Here is a 21,657-nt window from a genome sequence, read left to right on the forward strand (position 1 = left end):
ATGTTGCCAGAGAGGAGAGAGGTGGGGGGGGATGAGAGAAATCAGTGAGGGAGATTAAGAGGTACAAACTTCCAGTCACAAAATAAATGAGTCACAGGTATGAAATGTACAGTGTTGGGAATAGTCAATAATTATGTAATATCTTTGTATGGTGACAGATGGCAACTAGAGGACTGTGGTGACCATTTTGAAATGTATAGAAATATCAAATCACTATGTTGTGCATGAGGAACTAACAATTAAAAATTTTATTTTTATTTTTCAATTATACTTCAAAACCAAACAAACAAACTCTTAGAAAAAGAGATCAGATTTGTGGTTATCAGAAGTGGAAGGTGGGAGGAAGAGGAATTGGATAAAGGCACTCAAAAGGTACAAACTTCCAGTTATACAATAAATAAGTAATATAATGTACAATATGATCAATAGAATTAATACTGCTGTATGTTGTATATGAAAGTTAGAGTAAATTCTAAGATTTCTTATCACAGGAAAAAGAATTTTTTTCTTTGTCTTTAATTTTGTTTCTACATGAGATGAAGGATGCTCACTAAACTTATTTTGGTCATCATTTCATTAGGTAAGTGAAATCATTACGCTGTACACTGTAAATGTATACAGGGCTGTACATCAATTATTCCTTAATAAAACTGGAAACGGGAGGGAGGGAGGGAGGGAGGAAGGAAGGTTGATTCTATGTTATATGAATTTTACTCCAATAAAAAATTAAGATACATAGATGATAGGTAGCTAGATAGAGGAACAGATGTCAGGTTTCAAGATCTAAATGAAATACAAAACCAAGATAATTACATGGATAATTGTACAAATGTCTATCATATATTAGCTAACTATGCGTGAGTTACAGTGCTTAGGAGGTTTCCTTACTATGGCCCTTCAATAATGTGGTCTTTTTTTTTTTTTTTAGGCTGCGTTGGGTCTTCATTGCTGCGTTCAGGCTTTCTCTAGTTGCGGTGAGCGGGGGCTACTCTTGGTTGTGGTGTGCCGGCTTCTCACTGCGGTGGCTTCTCTCCTTGTGGAGCACGAGCTCTAGGCGCGCGGGCTTCAGTAGTTGTGGCTCGCCGGCTCTAAAGCACAGACTCGGTAGGTGTGGCGCACGGGCTTAGTTGCTCTGCGGCATGTAGGATCTTCCCGGACCAGGGCTCCAACCCGTGTCCCCTGAATTGGCAGGCGGATTCTTAACCACTGTGCCACCAGGGAAGTCCCCAATAATGTGCTATTATCCCAAGTTAATGTATTGTTATCCCCTTTAACCAGACGAGAAAATTGGGTGGTTTAGTGATTTGCTCCTGATCATACATCTAATAAATGAAATCTTACAGGGGGAAAAAAAAAGCATTTACTTTATAATATTGAGTGAAACCATTTCTGTTTGAAATTTCAAGTAATGTGAATAAATCGGGGAAAGCTAAGATTTGTGCCTTAATCACTTGTTCCTGTTTCCCATTTTAAAGGATTCCCTTTAGTTGTAAGGAGAACTGCCATTTGTACCACTTGGTAGAGGTACTGCCATGTGTCAGGCACTTTAACCACACTCATGCACATAAACTTCACAGTAATTCTCATTCTCACAACAACCCCAGGAAGAAGGTATCATTATCCCCATATTACAGAGGGTAAAACTGGAACTCAGAGACTTCAGCAACTTCCCCAACATTGCAAAATGGCCAAATGACTAAGACAGGGTTCCAAACCAGGAGCTCCTGGCTCCCAAACTCTGTGTGTTCTTTCTTCTACCCCACACTCTCTTTCATCATTTAGCCTTTCTCAGTGGAGCAGTATGAAGGACAGTGGCCTGGACAACAGGGTCCACGTGAGTCATCTCAGCAGTTCTGATACGGTTTGAACAATCAGTACTGAGATGGTAGTTGGTCCCATGAAGACACAGTACTGTCTTACCCTTAAAACACAGATTATAGACTGGAAGACCCTGGGCCACATCTGCATCACAGACATGCTTTGCCTGGCCTGCACACATTTTAAAATAATTTGAATTAGTTTTCAACATTTAAAAAATTAGGGAACTTCACACAAAAGTCTGCAGTCTCAGCTTATTTCTAAAAATAGAAATATTTCTTTTTTTTTTCCAAAGCATGAGCCACAACATGTGCTCTCCATCGATTCATCATTCAGGTTGGTAGTTGCCTGACCAAGTGGAGCAATCCAGAGGTCTTTATTTTCACTCTGGTGCTATGCATTTTATTTATTAACCAATGTCACATTCATAAATTTTTCCAAAATATCACGAGTTGAAATTAGCAAGGTACTCTGTAATAACTCCTTCCTGCCCTTCTCTACATCCCAGGAGACAGAATCCCTTTGTTGTCTCTATTTTAGAGATAAGAAAACTAAGTAACGCACGAGCCTGCCCTTCCATCTCCAAACATTTACAAAAGTATTAGCGTCATTGCTGCTGTGCCTCACCCACCAAGGACTGGGGATTCTGAATTAGGACATGGTAAGTTCTAAAGGGATGAGGAGTTAACACCACTGGCAAAAGATAGATCAGTCATCAGATTAGAGATCTGAACCTACAGTATCCAGAAACTCCAGGAGGAAAATGCCACCCAGCTAGTTTGCCTGCTGTTTGGACATATCCGTGTTTTGCAATACCCCTTTATATACTGTTAGGAAAGCTCACTGTGGAGACCACAGTGACCAGAGCCCAGGTCTCTGAAGGCCCTGGAAGAAAGCGAGACTTGCTGGCTCCTCTGTGCTCACTGTTTGGAAATGACAAGAAGGAAACTCAAGTCATGTAGTCAATTCTCAGTTCAAGGGGCCCAGCCATTTTAGCTAGGGTGTCAGGACCATGAGAATCTGCCTCTCATGTCCTCTTCTCTCATCAAGTCAGGGAGGATGACAGAGAAACTCTGGGTCAAGAAAGGGCCTTTTAGGGAGGTTGAGTTAAATGCACAATGGACTAGCTCTCCAGTTCCCACCTTTCAGTGTCACCTATGTTCCTTCAATGCCGTCCACACCACCCATCTACCCCTGCTTGGGGAGTGATTTGCTCCAGCTCCCAGAGGGAAGACTTAGCAGTTGTTGTGGGTTAAATGTTGCCCTCTAAAAGGGCATGTTGAAACCCTAACCCCTGATACCTGTGACCTCATTTGGAAATAAGTTATTTGTAGATGTCATCCAGATGAGATGAGGTCATATTGGATCAGAACTGGCCCTGAATCTAATGATGGGTGTCCTTATAAGAAGTCCATATGAAGACACAGGTGCACAGAAACACACAGGTGTGACTATGGAGGCAGAGATTGGAGTCATGCTGCCAAGTCAAGGATTGCTGGCAACTGACTAGAAGGGCAGCATGGGACAAATTCTCCCTTTGGCCCCCCAAGAAAGAATCAACCTGCTGACACCTTGACTCTTAGTTCCATCTCCCAGAACAGTGAAGCATAAATTTCCATTGTTTTAAGTCTTCCTGCTTGTGGGAATTTGTGACTGCAGCCCTAGGACACTAATACAGGAAGGAGCTAAGGCTGAAATAAGCAGAAGAGTATCAACTGTCCTAAAGCTCAAGCCTGGACACACTGGTGACTCTCATCCATCTTTCAAACCCCAACTCAAGTTTACCTCCTTCTGGAAGCTTTCTCAACCCTCTTCCTATGGAATCAACAATATCTCCTCAAGGCATGAGGTATTTTCAGGTTGGAATATTTCATTCGAGCAACAGTCTCATGAGACATCATTTCTATTTTTTATTTGAGGAATCTTAAGCACACAGAATAGCTAGTCTATGGTCATGTGATTAATATGGTAGATCCAGAATTCAGACCCAGGTCTGCCTGACCTGGAGGTTCACAGACTTCTCCCTCCATGCCATAGTCACAACTCTTTTTTGGAGCTTCCAAAATGAAATCTCTCAGTCATCATCAATTTTACCGAAGCATTTACTGTTTTACACCAGGAAAAGAGAAACTTTGAGTACCCTTTACTGCTAATCTCACTGGGATCCTCAGAGCCTAATATATTGAAAGCTAAATATTTGACTGAAGGCCACTGTGAAGCTTGTGAACAGAGTTAACAGATGTGATTATACTGAAAGCCATGGAAACGTTTGGAAAGTCACTTCAGGCTAAACCCAAGTAAATTAGGAAAGCTGAAAATTAAGGCCAGATAATGCCACAACCCATTAAATCTTCCTTTAAATGTAAAAGTCAGTCACTATGCTTTCATCTGCTGTCCTAATTTCCTTCCTAATATAAAATTCCAAGAAAAAAAGGTCAAAAAAGAATTTTTTTCTTGCTAGATCTTGTATGTCACTCCCGAACATCTGTTTTTGACTAGTTTAAGCTTCATTAGTATCTCAGTTAAAATGTAAATAATTATCTTCTCTAATAGGCATCCAGCCAGGGCCCATTACCTATAGGTTAGTTGGACTTTCCTAGTGTTTTATTTCTTATTTTCCAGTCACTTATTTCAACACTATAAGCCTAAGCAAGTGTTTGATCTACCATATCAGACCTCAGACCACTGCTGCTTAGCTGGGTCTTTTTGTCATTTTCAAATAAACTTTTATCATTCTTAAAGGTAAGACAAGGCTGTGTTTTAGTTTGGGCTTAGAGATCTGGGGATCATGGGAGTTGCTGGTGCAATTAGTGGAGCTGGGAGGTACAGCTGAAGCAATTGTCCAAAGGCTTGAGAAGCAAAGGCAACAGGTGTGTCTTCCTCATTTCCTGATTCTCTCTGCGCCATGGCTCTGACAACGAAGGGTGGGAATTTGGGAATGACAAAGCGCAAAAGTGAGCTTTAGAAATACTGTCCCACGCACAGACTCAGAAAACACGATTCATGGAATAAATGGACCCAAGGGATTTTTTTTTTCTTTTTTAAATTGCATCATGGTTAGGTTTTTGAGAAAATATATTTGGCTGTAATGTGGTTTAGGAAAGAAACCATTTTTATAGGTTGGGAGGGTTGGGAGGGGAATTCCCTCCAGGTTTGTCTATTACCTAATTATTTATAGATGAGTTATTTTAAAAATGGCCACTGTGAGCATTTGCCTCATTCAGTTCACCTCTCCATACTTATGGTTCCAAGAATCTAGGTGTACCTTTTCTCTAAACTGTCTATATATTGTTAAAGCGCTAGTATTGTGCTTAATATTAACCATGTATGGAGAAGTAGTGAGAGAAAAAAATATGGTGAAAAGGAAATCACAATGTAATAGTATTAGCGTGAGATAGAGTTTTGGGCACAAACATTCATAGAAACAAAACATGGAAGCATAATAAATTCACCTAAGTCCCTGATACATTTTTGTTTCAGAGTAATCTAACAGGGAGGGTGTGGGGGAGGAGATGTACTACGGCTAAAGCTTCATTTCCTGCCAGTGTGTGTGTTTGCATTGGTATGAAATGTTCATTTTCCTTTAAGTCCCAAATGTTACTTAGTCTGGCTGCCAGGTAAAGAAAGATAGTAGTCTAGACATAATGATGGCTGGAAATTTTTTTAAATAATCTGATTTATGCCCCAAGACTTTAATCTCATATCTCTTCCTTAGAAAAGCTCCTGGGGAAATGTGAAAAGATTATTTCTCTGCCAAAAGGGACAAAATTAAGCCAACCTATTCTCAGTTGTGACAGCCCACAGCTTCCTCCCTCAGATATTTAATTAATAATTAATTATTAATGGAACTCAAATTAGTTTCATTAATTCTGCCCTTAACTTTATTGTTCCTTTCTTCAACTCTCTTTGGGTTTCCCCTTTTTTCTTTTTATAAATTTATTTATTAGTTATTCTTGGCTGCATTGGGTCTTTGTTGTTGCACATGGCTTTCTCTAGTTGCGGCACGCGGGCTTCTCATTGCAGTGGCTTCTCTTGTTGCGGAACTCGGGCTCTAGGTGCGTGGGCTTCAGTAGTTGTGGCTCGTGGGCTCTAGAGCGCAGGCTCAGTAGTTGTGGTGCGCAGGCTTAGTTGCTCCACGGCATGTGGGATCCTCCCAGATCAGGGCTCGAATCCGTGTCCCCTGCATTGGCAGGCAGTTTCTTAACCACTGCACCACCAGGGAAGCCCTCCCCTTTTTTTCTTACTTTCTAACTTCTTCATTTGAATATTTAGCTCTTTAAGAAACTTGATTTAGTAAATATATGTAGAATCTTTAACACAGCAGACAGAATATACTTTCTTTTCAAATACATGGAACATTTACTACCACTGACATCGGGCTATGTCCCAAAGGAAGTCCCAACACATTTCAAAGAGAACACATACAAAGCAATTGAACTGAAAATAAATAAGAAAAAGAAAAAGAATATTTTTGGAAACTGAAAAGTGCACTCCTAAATAACTCATAAATTAAAAAGGAAAGCACATAGAAAATGCAACATTCAAAATTGCCCAAGAGTGAAAGCTACCACACACCAAATCTCACGGGAGGTAGCTACAGTAGTGTATAGAAGAAAGTCTATAGCCTTAGGTGTATTTATTTAAAAACAAGAAAAACTGAAAATAAGTGAACATTCAACTCAAAAAACTAGAAGGGGAGAAGCAGAATACAGCCTCATGACATTAAAGAAAAAATTGAAAATAAGGAGAAATTGACAAATCCATAACTATAAGATAAAATTTTAACAGACCTCTATCAGAAAGTGAAAGATCAAATGGATGGAGAGCAATTAGGAGTAGAGAATATGTAAACATATAACTAAAAAGAGTTCCAAGAACCTGGTTTTATCCCCACATCAAGAGGAACCCTTCAATTTCCTTTTAGCTCCCCTGGAGCCAAAGAACCAACTGCCATGTCTACCCTAGACCTGGAGCCCGCAGGCCTGCAGCCCAGCTCTACTCTGGCTATGCATTTCTATTCTATGTCTGGCCCACAGGTGGCTTGCCCTATTTTTGTTTGTGTTGTTTAATTGCAACTATGTATTTTTTACTCTCTTACTTTCATTTACTTTTCTCTTCTTTTGATTTCTTTTTTATTTTATAGGTATTTTTGATAGTTTATGTGTCATTGTTATATGTTTGAAGCAGAGGAGAAACACTGAAGCATAAACTCACTGTGTCATCTTGACCGGAAGTTATCACTTTAAAATTTTTTTTAATTTATTTTTAGTTTTGAATCGACAATACATGTACACAGCAAAACATTCCAATCAAGAGATATAGAATGCATAATCATGTTTTACATGCCATTCTATCTCGCTTCCCAGCAGATGATAAATAATCTCACAGAACAACTTCTGTATACCAGCCGGTTAAATCCACCAATTATCAATTTTATCACATGATAAGGTATTTGTTATTTTTTCTATATCATTTTTCCTTCAAAATAAGCCCTGGGCTTCCCTGGTGGCGCAGTGCTTGAGAATCTGCCTGCCAATGCAGGGGACACGGGTTCGAGCCCTGATCTGGGAAGATCCCACATGCCGCGGAGCAACTAGGCCCGTGAGCCACAATTACTGAGCCTGCGCGTCTGGAGCCTGTGCTCCGCAACAAGAGAGGCCGCGACAGTGAGAGGCCCGCACACCACAATGAAGAGTGGCCCCCACTTGCCACAACTAGAGAAAGCCCTTGCACAGAAACGAAGACCCAACACAGCCATAAATAAATAAATAAAATTTTTTTAAAAATAAAAATAAAAATAATCCCTGAATCTAGTCCCCTCTTTACTAGCCTCTGCTCCAACAGCCTTTCTAGTCCCCCATAAGCTTAAATATCACATGTGTCCTAGCCATGATGTTTTGACCATGATGTTTCTCTTCCTCTTGCCCACCAGTGCTTTCTTACCACTCCTCGCTGAAATGCAAATCCTTGGAATAACCTCCTCATCCCAAATCCCTGCACTTTAGTGACTAAAAATCTCTAAGAAATCTTCCCTGATTAAACCACATTCACCTTTCATCCCAGACTTTCTTTACATCTATATATGTATGTTGGATTATGATTTATCAGTCTCTATAAAGTATATGTTCACTGATTGGAATACATGTTTTCAACACTCCGTTAGGGAGTCAACAGTAAAATGGAAAGTGCCTGGGATTTGGAGTCAGACAGACCCACATTTAGGTGCTAGCTCCATTACTGTGTGATCCTGGGAAAGTAACTTGGTCTCTCTGAGTCTTCTTTGTCAGTAAATTGCGGATGATAATACCTAACGTCCAAGTCATCATGAGGACAAAATGAAACAATGTGCGTGTAAAAGTCCCATACAGTGGCCAGCACATAGTTGTTTCTCAATACATAATAATTTCCTCCCTTTCCTGCCTTCCACATGTTTCTTGAGCTTATTACCCATTAGGCTTTAAGCTGCTTTAGCATCAGGAACTGCTTCCAGCTAAAAGCACTGGCTCAGAGTTCCTACAAAATGGATACTCAGGTGTGTGATGAAAATGTACACACCCAACCTCCTTCCCTGCTGCTCTATCACGGCTCCCACCAGGGCCGCCGGGCCACTCAAAGAAACATCACCTCTCAAAGGTCCACATTCTCGCTACCAGCAGCACATCAGAAGGAAGTCTCTGGGTTCTAGAGCAAAACACCCACCAATCAAAGAGAGAAGGTTATCAGTGGAGACACCAGGTACATTAATTGGAGGCCCAACTCACCTGCCAGAACCAGCTTCCCTGAAGTAGGAAAAAGCTTATCCGCAGAAGCTCCACAGTTATATTGGTCAGTATGAAGAGCTCCAAGAAGGCAATCAGGCCTGTCAAAAAGATGACCAAGACCAGAAGCTTGTGCACAAAGATGTCCAGCATTTCCCGACCATGAGTGTGATTGTAGAAGACAAAACCTGATACAGGGAGAAAAAATAGTTTGTCTTTTTCAATGAAACTACCTACTGTTTCTCTCTCCCTCTCTCCCTCCCTCTCTCTCTCTCTCCCTCTCTCTCTCTCTCTCTCTCTCAACACACAACTTTACAAACACACACATTTCTTTGTCCAAAATATCAGGTGCCCACTGCTTCCCACAATAATGGAAACCTCTACCATTTTTGGAGTCACCACTACCTCTTTAGGATGGAATCTTTGAAATCTCCTTTTCCCTTCCCCAACCTTTATTCTCTCCTCCAATATGTCATGACATTTTCAACCAACTATATTTCAAAGCACCTTTTATGCAAAAGAATGAATAATAAGCAGGATGAGGGCAGGGCAGCAGGAGTTAGGGTGAATAGGCAGAGGAATGAGACAAAGCTTCGCCTTAAGGAATTCAGTCCACTGGAGACAGCAGATATACACACAAATCATAAAAGCGCACTTTGATGGGTATGACAAGATTCTCTGGAAGCTCCCAAGAAGTAGTAGCTAGCTACATTTTTTAATCCCATGGACAGATTCCGGCTTCAGCTTCATTCTTTTCATTTAGATGAGGAGGAAAGAATGTTCATTCAAAATATGGTAACATCCTGAGATAATGAGAATCATGCTGTTAGTTGTTGGTGCCCAACTTTTATCTAGCTCTTGTTTTCAAAGAGCGTTTGGCAAAAGCTCTTACCTTTGGACGTGGGAGGCAAGGTGGACGTTAGGAAATGACTGCCTCCTGATAACTGGGGGCTTTTTTAGTTCTATGATCTAACATATGAAATATGTTACTATCCCTTACATATGAAATAAATGAAAACAAATCATTAAATACTTATTTTCAGTGTTTCCTTATACAGTAACAGGGAGGCCAACTGAACAAAAAAATGTTAGGACCTCATTTTTCTGTGACTGAATTTTTTGGACCCTGCTTATCATGTAATGATGGAGTTTTACTATATCAATATTAAAAAGGCTAGTTTGTAGGTATGGAAGCTACTCTGCTGTGAGTGGTCTCCTCGTTTGAAGATATATATGCTTCACCACTCTGAGCTCAGTGTCACATGTTAAAGATGGAAATAATGATAATCTCCAGGATGAACCAGAGATAAATAACCATGGTAGGTGGTTCTTTAAGACAGATGTGAAATGTGAATAAAACACATTGAATGACTGTGCTTGTCCAGCTGTACTAATTGAGTCAGTAGGGAAGGAAAAACGTGGGCATCCTGTCTAGGACATCTCAATAGCTCACCATGGCCCAAACAGATGGCCCTGTGGACCAAGGCTGCACCAGGACACTAAAGGAGTATTATTGTAAAGGGCTAGACAAATGTCCAATAATAGTGAAAGGTATATGAAAATACTCATACTTACCCTCCACAAATAAGGCATTTGCTAACATTAACTTGGTAAAGGAGGCAGGAAGTGACCTGATGGTGGAACATAAGATGTTTGTCACACCCAGCAGCCCAAAGAAGAAGTACATGGTAAAATGATGCCAGCCCAGGAGTTGGACCCACTGGCCCTCTTTGTAGTCATATAAGGTCAGGTGTGGTCCTCCAGGAATAAACTGTTCTCCAAGCATGCCTACAGAGGGACATATCACACTTTAAGCAATCTTTCCATAACTTTATTGAGAAAACAGGAAGATGCAAAAGGATCAGCCTACTGCTTAGTCCAATATAGTGTCCTTTTATGACATTGATTCATCTTTCTGGGCTGTTCCCTAACAGCTGAGCACTGGTTCTTTAGGCTGGTTTTAGAGCTTCAAATACTGGTTTGGATAATCACTTTTAGTCAAAGATAGCCAATTCAGTCAAACAGCTATTTCAGATCTTCAAAGCTTATGATCTTAGTTCCACTGAGTTCCCTGATCAGTTCCACTGATGGTCTTAGTTCCTGTTTTAATTTAATGACAAGATAAATCCTGAGTAATTTTGGATTTAGATTTGTGAGATTAGTTCTATGGCATCTGATTACTTTCTTCTTACACACTATGTCTTTGGGTAGGGAGTTGTGCTTGGTTCAGGATTAAAATGCTAGAGTTCAGCTTCTCCCCAATTAAGGATAACCGAGAAAGCACGGACAGATACAGCATATAGTCTAGTCAGTTACACAAACATTTAAGCTTTCTTGAAGATGCTGCTTTATTTATAAATCTATAGAATTTGGCAAGGAAATTCCTCTCTTTGTAAATGGTTGCTCTGTAATTGGATGGCCATGGCAAAGACCTATCACCATGAACAAAGCATGAAGAAATCCAAAGTAAAATTAGGAAGTTTTTCCTTTCATAACAGAAAGGCTGAAGTGGAACTTTAAAAACACAGAACATTTTTACAGAATCATAGAGCCAATGGAAAGGCCTTACAATCATCTGGCCCAACCTCCCTCTCTAATTTAGTAATCATACAAAAAGGATGAGCGCAGGAGATAAGGTTTTCTTCAGCCTGACCGTCTGGACAGCCTATCAGCAATGATTTATTATTGAAGCCTTCCCATAATCATTTGATTATTTTGGTGTCATTTTGAAAAGTGGTTTCCGATAGAGTTTACTCTTTCAGGCATCAGAATAATTGATGTAAAATTATTTTAAAGGCTCCAACTAATTCTACAAAGGAAATTCACCTTGAATGGGCAGGCAAGTTAATTGCTATGACTAACTCATTAAGGAATAGCCCTTTGTATAAACATGAAGTATCACCTTCTAGTAAATTATATCAGATAGAAATTACAATTAGAATATGTATTTGGGTATTTTTGAATAAAAATTTTATTTTAGCAATTTCTTGTTTTGATATTGAATCTTCTCTTTTCATGTGAAAATACCCCAAAAAGCAAACAGAACACAGAAAAGCGTCACTCACCAGTTAAAGCCATTCCAGCTATTATGATTCCCTCCAAAATTTCTACTCGATGGAATAATACTTTGGAATCGAGGTAGGAAGTCTGCTTGTGCTTTTTGAAGGCATATTTCAGAATGCACTTTGTTGTCCACCAAATCCCCAAGATAAAGAAGAAGGTTCCAGGGAGAGCATGGCCTTTGAAATTCCCCATGACTACCAAAATAAGAACATATAGAAGATGAAGACATTTCATTTCCAGAATTTGGCCAAAACATTGCTTATTCCTGTAAAGTACACTATCTTCTGATGATGATGGATATATCTCTGAGTCAGAGGATCCAGTATTACTATCGACAGTGGTAGATCCATTACAATACCAACAATACGAAAAAGAGGAAAAATCTACATTCGTTGAACACTTACCTTGTTCCAGGCACTATGTCAAGTGTTTTACATGTGATCTCTAATCTAATTTTCACAACATACCCATGAATAAGGGGTTAAGGCACATTTTCAACTGGGATACAGGTTTAGAGAAGTGAAATGACTTACCTAAATCTCACAACTATTTTTGAAAAGTTTCATTGTTTTCAACAGGGAGTTCAAAAGATCTATTAAAAATGATAGTGTGTACTCAACCAACACTTACACTTTAAGCATATTTGAAAGGAAGTAACAGGAAAGTTTTACTTTTATGTTTAAGACTTGAAATGATATGAGATTGCCTACAAAAAATTTTAAGTAGGTAATTTCAAAGTATCAAGCATCAAGTGTGTGGAAGAGACCATTAGTGCTCATCAAGTATCTGTGTACTCTTCCACGCACTTTTCCCAGCCTCTTCTCCATTTGAATCAGAACCACGTTTCTAGTTCTGACCAATGGACTGTGGCATTTGTCACTTCCAGGCTGAGTCAGTTAAGAGACTATATGACTCCTTTAACTCTCTTTTCCCATGCTTTGGCGACCTTGGCATGGCATATCTGCAACACAGAAGACAGTCAACCAGCCTGCATCAGATTTTTGCAAGAAGCAACCCTTTATTGTGTTAAGTCATTAAAATGTTGAGGTTTAACAGCTTAACCCAGCCTATCCAGAGGGATACCAAGCCAAATCAATTTGTAAATTCTGTTTACACTATTGCTGCATGATCGAGCAATAAAAAATAAATATCCTCCTTCTTTTTTGGTGAGTGCTATAGAAAACCAGTCTTGAATTATATGAGTTTTGAATTATGTGAGCAGCCCTTTCTTCAAACATATTGCACCATCTCCAGAATAATGAAAAGAGAGTTCAGAATCATCCCTGTGGATCTGACAGTAGGCCAGATGCAGGAGAACTCATGAAAGGGGATTTCAGGGTTCCCCCTGGCCCAGAAGAGTTCTTTATCTCCTTGGGTGGGTACTGGACCTCTCAGTTCGGGGCAGATCCCTCTGAGTTACTTCCACATCCCTCTGACACAACTGTGAAGTTTCAAGGGGGAACTATGAAGCTGACTCAAAGACTAAAAGTCTCTTAAATCTCCAGTTGAGACCCCAAATGGACATTTCAGCACACCCCTGAATCATCCATACCATCCAAGAGACTCTGACTCAATGTATCACACAGTGCTAAGAGCAGCTTCTTATCCTAACTCTGACTCTGTTAGAGGTATGGTTTGGACTATGTCCCTTAAGCTCTCTGAGCCTTGGTTCTTAACTAATAAAGAAGGAGGTGGCCTAGATGACACCTGGAGTTCCGTCCTACTCTAACAGATTCTGTGATTCATTATCCTAACCACCATCTTTATCATAGTGTTACTGAGTCCTCTTATTTGTCTTGGCTTAGACAACCATGTGAAATTGAAAAATGCTTCTACATGGGATTGAAAAGTACATCTCGACTGTAAATTTTTTGAACTTTTCTGGAAAAGAATTTGATATGTTCTAAGGAAACTTAAAAACTTTACATTCCTTGGTACAGGAAATCCACTTCCAGGACTTTATCCTAAAGATCTAACCAGAAATACAGGCACCAAATTAGAAACAATATATATGTCTAAAATTAGGAGATAGGGGATATATTTAGTAAAAAAATATATATATATAGGATTTTTTAAAAACTGAGGAGAGGGGACTTTGGATTCAGGTTGACTAGATCTGAATCCCAACTTTACCATTTACCAGCTACATGACTTTGGGAAAGTTATTTAACCTCTCATGCCTTAGTTTCCTCTTCTGTAAAATGAGACAAATTTAAAATTAAAATGAGTTATTCCAAAGCAAATAACCCACAGTATTATTAAACAAGCTCATGCTATCTGCAACCGATCTCATACTATGAAAGTAAAACAAGAGTAAAACCAGATGAGCAATTCTACTTGGATACCAATTGCAGAAAAGCAAGAAGCACCTATACAATTCACTTAGCAATCATTTGTGTACTGCCTATAACATTTCTCCTGCTGTTGTCTTAGAGTGTTACTAGAATCTTCAGGGGTTATTTAACTCCTTGACTGCAATTAAAGAATAAGCTCCTTGAAAGCAGGGACCATAAATCTATTCTTCTATTCCCCTGCACCTGTATAGTGCCTTATACACTGTGAAGTTCTAACTTAACAAGAGCAACTAAGCCCTTCTTATAATACAAGATCACATATTTATACAACACCTCCATTGAACTAATCATCTTATCTACCCATCCATTACCAGAAAATAATTTTTCCTCCAGTTACCACCATTCACCCACTTGCCCAAACCCAAAATGTGAAAGTCATCCTAAAGTCCACCTATGTCCCTGAAAACTAATTAGTTATTGAGGCTTACTGCCTCTGCTTCCTTATGTCAACCTTCTCCTGCCCCAAACTTGGCTGACTTCCCCTAGCCTCTTCAGTTTTATCTGCTTAGGGAAATCCTCCCTGATGGCCCAGACAGGAGAGGACCGCTCTTATACCTTCTCAAAGCACCCAGTTCTTACTTTAAGGAATTCTTTGTGTGATTAGTTACTGGAAGTCTGCCTTCTCCATTAGCCTGTAAAATTTCACTATATTGTGAAAGCCTGTGAAGCAGGTAATTGAGGTTTCTCAGAAGTTAGGAGCCTGGTCCTTTTTTTTAAGGCTTCTGGTATATGAAAAAAAGGAAGAAAATTCCAAAACAGAGTTACCAAAACTGTGGTTGCTTTTAAATGTTTACTTTTACCTAATAAATACTTTGAACACACACGTGAAACATATTACCTATCTTGGAGATAACATGAAAATTTCTGAATTGTGCAGCTTTAGGCCAAATCCACCTCTATGACCAGCTAACAGGTTCCTGCTGCCCCAAAGGCCGAATGGACCAATATATCTCAGCACAGCCCATCGGGATGTGATAGGGAGGCAATGGGGAATAGTTGAAAGATTTTGAGATGAGCAGAGTGGGATAAGAAACTACTCCTTGTTCTTATATCAGTTATAGAACTTCTGTATCTTTAGCCTTTGAATCTGAAACACTCTGATGCTTCCAATCTTTCTCTGTTTAAAAGACCCAAACAAAATGAAGTCAAAGCAGCTTGTTATATTTGCCTGGCGAAGGGACCAAGCAGACCCAGTTGCTTCTGGCAACAAAATGGCGATCACTTGATTTCACTTCCCCTGTGGAGAGAAAAAAATCACTCAAATCCTCAAACATCACTTCACTCAACTTCTAGAACACCACTATCTGTATATCTGTCTTTTGTTACCTGTTTTTCTATTGCCTACAGGTACAACTCACTGCTCATAAAAACATAGTAGTCCAGAGTTTAATTAGATCTCAAATTAGATCCAAAAAGCAGACACATTGCCCTTGGAAGGAGAACACAGGGCTTTCCTCTTCCACAAAGCAGAACATACCTGCCGGACAGCTAGCAGAAACCCCAGGGAAAATCACCAGGATAGCAAACCGAAAGGTCCTTCCTCAACCTCCTCCCTGCTTAATCGCACCATTTGTAATCTCGTGGGGAAAGAGGTTCAGGCAGGCCTAAAATGATCGGCTTCAAGATTCAATCACTGGCTTCCAGCTGCCATTCATCCTAAAAATGTTTACTCCTCCCCATCTAAAAACACCCTCTGCTCCTAATGATACCAACAATCACCCTCTGGGCTAAGACAAGAAGCAACTCCTAAAACCCTCATTGGCTCCTTTTTTCTGACCACCCCCGGACATACACACACACTCACTCACCACCCGAAAGGGAAATATTTTTAAACTCTAGCACTTGGGGATAATATTGGGCAAATCTCAAGATCTAAATCAGGTGTTAGGTGTTAATTCCCATTAACCAAAGCCACTTAAACCAAAAACCAGACCTATGTACAGAAAGAGGAGAGAACTCAGAATAGCCCACAGAAAGAAATCCTACAACTTACTTGTTGGAATCTCAACCAAATATCTAACTTCAATATAAAATAAATACCATGGAGAAAAACTTAAACTAAAAATTCATCTTGAGCCAGCACCAAAATAAAGTATTCCTAAATCTTAATTAGTGATTCATAGTTCGATATTTATATATTCCAATACACTAAACCAATTTGAGCTATTTCTTGAGCTCACTTTACCATTTGCCTTAATTCTCAAAGCAAAGTGTATACAAGCATATATAGCTTTAAATTTTTTTGATTCTCCATCATTCCATACCAGTTTTTTCTCTCCCAAATTTCAACTGTTTTGAAAGACTTTTCTTAGTTAAATTATCCTTACCTTCACACTTTCCTCAGTGTCAAGTCCAATGCAGTTCACTTCTCCCAGAAGGGAATCTACAATCGTTCCAGAAGGAAAAGCAGATACCAACTGGTCTAAATCTAAAACTGCCCACTCTTCCTCCTTGGAGACTTAACCTATGTGCTCATATCTTTCCAGTTTGAACTTGAGCAAATAAGTCTTCAGAATGTCACAATGCCTGCATAAATGTGAATCTAAGGACCACACCCTTTTGAACATCCTAACTTCCAGTCCAAACGTTGTGCCGTAGAGTATTTCCCGAGACTCACGTTGACACCTCACCCACATGACCACAGTCATGTCCCACCTGCTGTGAAAACCAAAGCCAATGGAGCATGTCTGATCTTTGCTATCTCTCTTCCAGGCCATCAAGATGGATAGACGACAAAGGGAATGGTTATGGCAGCAGTAACATAATAAAGCATCATTGATAAGACAAACCATTTTGTAACATACAGTGCCTCAAGCAAGGTGCTAAGGTTGGAGTCACTGCTAAGGTGCTAAGGTTGGAGTCATTGCCAAAATCAAAGTTATAGGAATAGGAAAAGATGATGGAAAAAAATTCTTTAGGTCAACAGTGAAGCTCACTTGCTCTCAAGGAATACACAATCTGATAGAGAGAAAAGTGAATAAATAAGTTAGAAAAAATTATTCTAAACCAACGTGAGGCTTGCACAAAGTGAAATGTGAGCAAGAAAGAAACAACAGTCTGACTCTAACCTGGAGAGCAAGCAGCTGTTACCCTATCTGCATTCAAGTCTTATTTCCTCCTTCAATGTAAACTCTTGGTGAACAAGGGCCATATCCCCTATAATACTTCACACCTAGTAAGCACTCAATAAATAGCTAATGAATGATGAGCTCCTGCCTGGGACCCCACCTCCCTGAAACCCTAGCCTGGGTGGCAACCAGGATCAGAAATAGCTGGAGAGGCTAATTAAATGCAGATTCCTGGGCTCACTTCATATCTACTGAATCAATCGGCAGGGGGAGGCTCAGTATTTATTTTTATTATTTACTATTTTATTTTTGGCTGTGTTGGGTCTTCGTTGCTGCGTGCGGGCTTTCTCTAGTTGCGGCGAGCGGGGGCTACTCCTCGTTGAGGTGCGCGGGCTTCTCATTGCAGTGGCTTCTCTTGTTGTGGAGCACGGGCTCCAGGCGCACGGGTTTCAGTAGTTGTGGCTTGTGGGCTCTAGAGCGCAGGCTCAGTAGTTGTGGCACATGGGCTTATTTGCTCCGCGGCATGTGGGATCTTCCCGGACCAGGGCTCGAACCCGTGTCCCCTGCATTGGCAGGCAGATTCGTAATCACTGCACCACCAGGGAAGCCCCAGAAGTCTGCATTTTTAACAAGCACTCACCAGTTGAATTTTATGTATTCTTGAGTTTTGAGAACCAAAGGCTTAGAGTATATGGAGACAAGCAAAGGGGCACTAAGACGCTCAGATTTAAATGTGGCCTCCTCATGGATAAGGGCAGAGACTAGAAAAGGTTTCTGAACAGTCCCATCAAATAGTGTTCATCAAGTACATTTGAGGAGGTCAAACACTACAGGGAAAGGGCTCCTCCTTCTGTGACTGTCTGTCATTGAGTTGTTAGCACATGTAAAGGAGATGAAGCTTTGCACGTAGCCAGAGTATTTACTTACTACTACCGTAGTCAAAGTCAGAATGCACAGGGCTGCCAATAAAGAAGAAAGCTGCCCTGAGTAGTCTGCAATGACTTCATCTGACAAAGGTCTAGTCATCTGTGAAAAATTAAAACTTTTATATGCAATGGGCAAAGAAGCACAGGAAAAGATGTTCAATATCAGTATTGATTTGGGAAATGCTAATTAAAATAACAAATACCAATACATATCCACTAGAACGGCCAAAGTTTAAAAGACAATACCACATGTTGGCAAGAATGTGGACAACTGGACGTCATACACTGCAGGTGGGAACACAAATGGTACACAAAATGGTTCCTTTTTTTTTTGTACCATTTTTTTTGTCACTTTTTAACTTTTTATAAAGTTAAACATACACTTACTATTCAGCTTAGCAATTCCACTTCTAGGTATTTACCCAAGAGAAATTAAAATTATGTCCACACAAAGATTTTTACACGGATGCTTATAGTAGCTTTATTTATAATAACCAAAACCTGGAAACAACCCAAATGCTCACCAACCAGTGAATGTGTGAACAAACTGATACATCTCTAAATAAAAAGGAACAAACTACTGAAACTACTGGATAAATCTCAGAAGCATTGTGCTAAGTGAAAGAAACCAGACACAAAAGAGTACAATTCCATTTATATGAAATTCTAGAAAAGACAAAACTGTCATGATAGAAAGCAGTTCAGTGGTTCCCTGGGGGGAAGGGCAAGGGGATTGACTGCAAGGAGCATGAGGGAACTTTTCAAGATGAAAAGAACATACAGAAATAGTCTTCATATTGAATGTGAAGATAATTACACAAGTGTATACATTTGTCAAAAAAATTATCAAATTACACACAAAATTTAGCGATAAACTGTATTGCATGTAAATTATACTTCAATGGAGCTAATTGAAAAGGGAGAATGAACACTTCTGCCCTTCCTTCTCTCCTGGCAACCTGGAACATGATTTTGATGGCTGGAGCCTTAGCAGCTAATAATTAATTAATTAATTACTATATTCTTCGTTTTATTTATTTATTTATGTTTTGGTCATGCCACAAGGCATGTGGGATCTTAGTTCCCCGACCAGAAACTGAACCCACGCCCCCTGCATTGGAAGCACAGAGTCTTAACCACAGGACCAGCAGGTTAGCAGCTATTTAAATTATAAGGCCCATATTGAAGAGAAGGAACAGTGAACCTGAAAGAAGCTTATTCCTGACAACTTTGTGGATCCACTCCATTCCTGAATACTCTATTTTCATGGGTATTTTATTTAGTATGGAAATGAAATTCTATCATGTGTTAAAGCAAAAAATATTTAAATCTATTTTGTTGTAGCAACAAAAAAAACTTAAAAATTATATGTGTCAAAATAATAGCTAACATTTATTGATTGCTTTCTGTTTACCAGTCTCCATTCAAGTAAGTGCTTTGCATTTTAACTCATTTAATACCCCTTAAACCCTTCCACAGTATAAGCATCTAATTTTTATTTAAAGATGTCCAGCAAAGGGGACTCCGCCAGCTCCTTCAATACCTCATTCTGGTGACATTCAAATCTCACTCTCCGTTAGCCCTGCCTCATAGCCAACCTGAATCTCTTGGATGTCCCAGGGAAGATCCAGAACATTCATCAGTCTTGACAAACTGCTTCCACAAAAACGTGACTTCCAAACTCGGTATTCTCCTACCCACTCCCTGCCTAGAAGAGAAAGCTATGTCACTCTGCTTCAGGGCAGAGGTGCAGGCACCCTGCAGCCTAGACTCACTTACTAAGCAATGTACAGCCAAAATGCAGTAACCACACCTGAATCAATAGTGTTGACACGTTCATTTGCATCACACCTTCTAAAGAAGGAGTTGCTGTTATCAAGAGCTCTATCCATAATGATATCTGGATGCCTATCTACAGAGAACACTCTGTAGCCCAGTTCTATCCTTTGGGGACATGAGGTCAAATCAGAATCATTTTAGCCAGATCCCCATGTAATTCATATGCACATTAAAAACTAGAAACACTAGTCTAGGGCAAAATTTCTCTACAGCGGCACTATTAACATTTCACGCCCATAATTCTTTGTTGTGGGAGGCTGGACTGTGCTCTCCAAAATGTTTAGCAACATCCCTGGTCTCTACATACTAGATTCTGGCAGCACTCTTCCGCCAGTTGTGACAGTCAAAGATATCTACATATATTGATAAATATCCCCTGAGGGGCTAAATCAGAGCCCCTTCCCAAATAAGAAGTACTGGTTTACAAGACCCTTGGTCAAAACCCCTTAACTTAAAAAGATTTTTTTTCTTTTCTCTTGGGAAAAAGAGAAATGTAACAAGTTTAGCTGTTAACTACTGTATCAAAACAAGTCCAAACAGATTATGTGCACCTACTCAAAATGGATTAAAGACCTAAATGCAAGGCCAGACACTATAAAACTCTTAGAGGAAAACAGAGGCAGAACACTCTATGACATAAATCACAGCAAGATCCTTTCTGACCCACCTCCTAGAGAAATGGAAATAAAAACAAAAATAAACAAATGGGACCTAATGAAACTTAAAAGCTTTTGCACAGCAAAGGAAACCATAAACAAGATGAAAAGACAACCCTCAGAATGGGAGAAAATATTTGCAAACAAAGCAACTGACAAAGGATTAATCTCCAAAATATACAAGCAGCTCATGCAGCTCAATATCAAAAAAACAAACAACCCAATCCAGAAATGGGCAGAAGACCTAAATAGACACTTCTCCAAAGAAGATATACAGATTGCCAACAAACACATGAAAGGATGCTCAACATCACTAATGATTAGAGAAATGCAAACCAAAACTACAATGAGGTATCACCTCACACAGGTCAGAATGGCCATCATCAAAAAATCTACAAACAACGAATGCTGGAGAGGGTGTGGAGAAAAGGGAACACTCTTGCACTGTTGGTGGGAATGTAAGTTGATACAGCCACTACGGAGAACAGTATGGAGGTTCCTTAAAAAACTAGAAGTAGAACTACCATATGACCCAACAGTCCCACTACTGGGCATATACCCTGAGAAAACCATAATTCAAAAAGAGTCATGTACCAAAATGTTCATTGCAGCTCTATTTACAATAGCCAGGACATGGAAGCAACCTAAGTGTCCATCGACAGATGAATGGATAAAGAAGATGTGGCACATATATACAATGGAATATTACTCAGCCAAAAAAAGAAACGAAACTGAGTTATTTGTAGTGAGGTGGATGGACCTAGAGTCTTTCATACAGAGTGAAGTAAGTCAGAAATAGAAAAACAAATACCGTATGCTAACACATATATACGGAATCTAAAAAAAAAAAAAAAAGTGGTCACGAAGAACCTAGGGGCAGGACGGGAATAAAGAGGCAGACCTACTAGAGAATGGACTTGAGGACACAGGGAGGGGGAAGGGTCAGCTGGGACAAAGTGAGAGAGTGGCATGGATATATATACACTACCAAACGTAAAATAGATAGCTAGTGGGAAGCAACTGCATAGCACAGGGAGATCAGCTCGGTGCTCTGTGATCACCTAGAGGAGTGGGATAGGGAGGGTGGGAGTGAGGGAGATGCAAGAGGGAAGAGATATGGGGATACATGTATATGTATAGTTGATTCATTTTGTTATAAAGCAGAAACAAACACA

The 21,657-nt window shown here is 39.8% G+C and overlaps 1 protein-coding gene across 3 annotated transcripts in view; it reads right to left on the bottom strand.

The window, feature by feature from the left end:
- TMEM45A (transmembrane protein 45A) overlaps positions 1-21,657 on the bottom strand; it is a 92,012-nt gene that overhangs the window by 15,263 nt on the left and 55,092 nt on the right. For all 3 annotated transcript variants that reach the window (XM_007164027.2, XM_007164028.2, XM_007164026.2), the window contains exons 2-4: positions 11,642-11,833; positions 10,152-10,364; positions 8,580-8,764 (exon numbers count right to left, since the gene is read on the bottom strand). In XM_007164027.2, the coding sequence (XP_007164089.1) occupies positions 8,580-8,764; positions 10,152-10,364; positions 11,642-11,831 (588 nt within the window). In that variant the 5' untranslated portion in view covers positions 11,832-11,833. The remainder of the gene's footprint in view (positions 1-8,579; positions 8,765-10,151; positions 10,365-11,641; positions 11,834-21,657) is intronic.

This window comes from Balaenoptera acutorostrata, chromosome 4, assembly GCF_949987535.1.
Source record: "Balaenoptera acutorostrata chromosome 4, mBalAcu1.1, whole genome shotgun sequence".
NCBI classification, from domain to species: Eukaryota; Metazoa; Chordata; class Mammalia; order Artiodactyla; family Balaenopteridae; genus Balaenoptera; species Balaenoptera acutorostrata.